The sequence below is a fragment of the Mizuhopecten yessoensis genome, unplaced genomic scaffold (genome assembly GCF_002113885.1).
Source record: "Mizuhopecten yessoensis strain PY_sf001 unplaced genomic scaffold, ASM211388v2 scaffold1749, whole genome shotgun sequence".
In the NCBI taxonomy this organism is placed as follows: Eukaryota; Metazoa; Mollusca; class Bivalvia; order Pectinida; family Pectinidae; genus Mizuhopecten; species Mizuhopecten yessoensis.
In genome coordinates, this window is record NW_018404202.1 from 624,263 (window position 1) to 628,580 (window position 4,318).

The 4,318-nt window shown below is 34.9% G+C and overlaps 1 protein-coding gene across 1 annotated transcript in view; it reads left to right on the top strand.

The window, feature by feature from the left end:
• The first annotated feature begins 3,050 nt into the window (after nucleotides 1–3,050).
• The window catches only part of LOC110440233 (adenosine receptor A3-like), a 7,791-nt gene continuing 6,523 nt past the window's right edge, over nucleotides 3,051–4,318 (top strand). The window contains exon 1 of the mRNA XM_021483183.1: nucleotides 3,051–3,992. Within this exon, the coding sequence (XP_021338858.1) occupies nucleotides 3,176–3,992 (817 nt within the window). The 5' untranslated portion in view covers nucleotides 3,051–3,175. The remainder of the gene's footprint in view (nucleotides 3,993–4,318) is intronic.

The window sequence follows — 4,318 nt, forward strand, 5'->3', positions numbered from 1 at the left end:
ATACATCTATCAATGTACTAGCGGATACAACACTGTGATACATCTATCAATGTACTAGCGGATACAACACTGTTATACATCTATCAATGTACTAGCGGATACAACACTGTGATACATATATCAATGTACTTGACTATAGATGTATGTGCCGTACGACTTTCGGTATAGAAGGTTTACAAAATAAACCTAGTATACAATGTCTATGAAAATAAATCTAGTATACAATGTCTATAAAACTAAGCTAGTATACAATGTCTATAAAAGTAAGCCAGTATACAATGTCTATAAAGTAAGCCAGTATACAATGTCTATAAAAGTAAACCAGTTTACAATGTTTATAAAAGTAAGCCAGTATACAATGTCTATAAAAGTAAGTCAGTATACAATGTCTATAAAAGTAAGCCAGTATACAATGTCTATAAAAGTAAACCAGTATACAATGTCTATAAAAGTAAGCCAGTATACAATGTCTATAAAAGTAAGCCAGTATACAATGTCTATAAAAGTAAGCCAGTATACAATGTCTATAAAAGTAAGCCAGTATACAATGTCTATAAAAGTAAGCCAGTATACAATGTCTATAAAAGTAAGCCAGTATACAATGTCTATAAAAGTAAGCCAGTATACAATGTCTATAAAAGTAAGCCAGTATACAATGTCTATAAAAGTAAGCCAGTATACAATGTCTATAAAAGTAAACCAGTATACAATGTCTATAAAAGTAAGCCAGTATACAATGTCTATAAAAGTAAGCCAGTATAGAATGTCAATAAAAGTAAGCCAGTATACAATGTCTAGAAAGTAAACCAGTATACAATGTCTATAAAAGTAAACCAGTTTACAATGTTTATAAAAGTAAGCCAGTATACAATGTCTATAAAAGTAAGCCAGTATAGAATGTCTATAAAAGTAAACCAGTATAGAATGTGTATAAAAGTAAGCCAGTATACAATGTCTATAAAAGTAGGCCAGTATACAATGTCTATAAAAGTAAGCCAGTATACAATGTCTATAAAAGTAAGCCAGTATACAATGTCTATAAAATAACTCTGTAAACAGTTTCTTTATACGTCTTTATAACGTATCTCTATATGATGGAAGCACGGTAGTCTAGTGGTAAGGCTTGTGACCGGAGGGTTGTGGGTTCGAGTCACGGAACTGTGTGGATCTTTGAGCAAGAAACTTTACTCATCTTGTTCTAGTCTACTCAGCTGTAAATGAGTACGTGGTTGGGCAGTGCTAGAATAGTGGAATGCTAGCTGTGAGCGCCGAAATGGCAGCACCCGCTGTATGCTCCCAAGGGAGTTGAGAAAGATATTGGCTTATTGCAAAGGCCCTATAACTACGGATAATAATTTGTGAACAGCTTTGAGACGACCTACGAACTATAATATGTAGGTTGTGATTTTTATTATTATTATTAATATATATGTATACAGAATCTCTATATAATTCCCATATGTAAAGTTCTTTTATAACTCTTTATAAAGTTTCTCTTTATTTTATATCCCTCTATCTGGTATTTATGTTATCATGTGAGACACAGTGGATATGATGAATATCATTCTAGAGGCAAACATATTTGTTTTTGTCAAATTCAGTTAAATCCCACCACAAACACCAATTTCAACTTAGTATAGGAACTTCGACAGGAGCCATTGAGGTTGTGATGCATTGACATAACCTACAGGAATATCGTGTGCGACCGAAATAGAGGATACCTTATTTGTTTGTGACGTTTTGGGTACTGAAATGTTTTAGATGTTAGACCAATGAAAAAATAATATATAGTCCACTAGTTATCACACTTTTTATGCGTCATATTCAATATCATAATAGAACTTAACCTATACTTGATATAATAATAGAACTTAACCTATACGTGATATAATAAAATAACTTAACCTATACGTGATATAATAATAGAACTTAACCTATACGTGTGATATAATAATAGAACTTAACCTATACGTGATATAATAATAGAACTTAACCTATACGTGTGATATAATAATAGAACTTAACCTATACGTGATATAATAATAGAACTTAACCTATACGTGTGATATAATAATAGAACTTAACCTATACGTGATATAATAATAGAACTTAACCTATACGTGTGATATAATAATAGAACTTAACCTATACGTGATATAATAATAGAACTTAACCTATACGTGTGATATAATAATAGAACTTAACCTATACGTGATATAATAATAGAACTTAACCTATACGTGTGATATAATAATAGAACTTAACCTATACGTGATATAATAATAGAACTTAACCTATACGTGTGATATAATAATAGAACTTAACCTATACGTGATATAATAATAGAACTTAACCTATACGTGTGATATAATAATAGAACTTAACCTATACGTGATATAATAATAGAACTTAACCTATACGTGTGATATAATAATAGAACTTAACCTATACGTGATATAATAATAGAACTTAACCTATACGTGTGATATAATTATAGAACTTAACCTATACGTGATATGAAAACCAAAACTAAAACATCTGTAGCTACTTCTTCTCGTCGTCACGATTGCAGCAATAGCAGCTCTGATTTGGTAAAGATAGGTCGACATGTCACCAGCAGCTCCTCCTACATATGATGCAGCTTAGTTCAAGCCAACCGACGCCGCTATAGGAATATAGGTCGCTGTCATTGTTACGGATACTCTGACAATCGTATTATATATATACATAAGAAGCACGTGTTTCGAAGACATTTCGTGGAGCTAAGAGGGAGCCGCTTTACTGTCATAATCCACATTAGTATTTGGAACGACACTGCAAATAAGGCTTGGAACCACACACCTGTGTAGGGAATACGTGTACACCACATACCTGTGTAGGGATTTACACATACACCACATACCTGTGTAGGGATTTACACATACACCACACACCTGTGTAGGGATTACACATATACCACACACTTATGTAGGGATTAACACATATACCCCACACATGAAGTGTTGAAGACTGATTGGACTGATACATAATACAAAAGAGAACCGAGAAAGTGTTATCACAGGATGTCTCAAACGAACTTTGTGTGGAGGAACATTGTACAACATGACCGTGAACAAGGACTGATTGAACCAATCGAGTGTAATACTTAAAACCCACAAAACTGAATTGCAGCAACATGGACAACACGAGTGCGAAAGGCCAAACGTTGACAACGGACACAGATACCCAATGGTACAACGTTGTGGTGTATCGCGGTGTGAACGGCTATGGGATCACCCTTACTTACCTCATCATGAACCTGATCGTAGCCGGATTAGGTCTAGCTATTTTGTTGCTAAACTCGTATGCAGCATACGTGATGTCGTGTAAACCTCACAACTGGGATGTCACATATGTGTTCATAACAAATCTTGCCATTTCTGATGCATTGTGTGGTTTGTTTACAATCTACAATATATTTTATAATTTAATTCATTACAAAATATTCTATGAATGCCTTTTCCGATTTGGAATATTAAACTGCATTCTGTTTAACTCCTCGCTGAATCTGTTTGCGTTGACATTTGACAGATACGTGAAGATAACAGCGCCATACATCTACTGGAGAATATTTGATGAAGAGAGGGCTAAAATGTTCACTATAGTTACGTGGTGTTTTACCGTTACTATGGCAGTGATGCCTCTCGCTGGATGGCACACCGAACAGAAGAGTGAATACTGTGGGTACTTCGGCGTGTTTAGTAGAACCTATCTCATCATGCTCCTGTCTATGGTTCTGATAGGATTTCTGTTGCTATGTGTCATGTATATACATATACTTATCATTGCTTCGGCGAAGAGTTCTCAGACACAGGCGTTCAGGGAGCGGATGCTCCGAATCCAGGGGTCAGTGGTGTACAGGTCACGGAACCCCGTTAAGGCTCTGTGGTGGAAACCGACCAAAATCATCCTCATCATCATCGGAATCAACGTCCTCTGCTATACACCAGTTGGTAAGTACCATATTTACAGCACTTGTAGAATGAGACTGAGTGCTTAGCAATTTTGTCGGAACCGTTGCCTGAAGAGGAGAGCGAAAGCACACGTTTCAATAGTGGCAGCTGTTATTACAGTTACCAGTAAAGTTCATATCAGTAATATACGCATTTTATCAACTAATGTCAAATACGATCAATGAATGATGAAATGTGGGGAAAATACTTGGAATATTCTTTTTAGAAGTTAGGAAGAAATTGCAGATTGCAACTACCATGCTATCAGATTAAATGAGGTAACAGACTGATACTCCCACGTTAGAAGTTTAAATGAGGTTACAGAC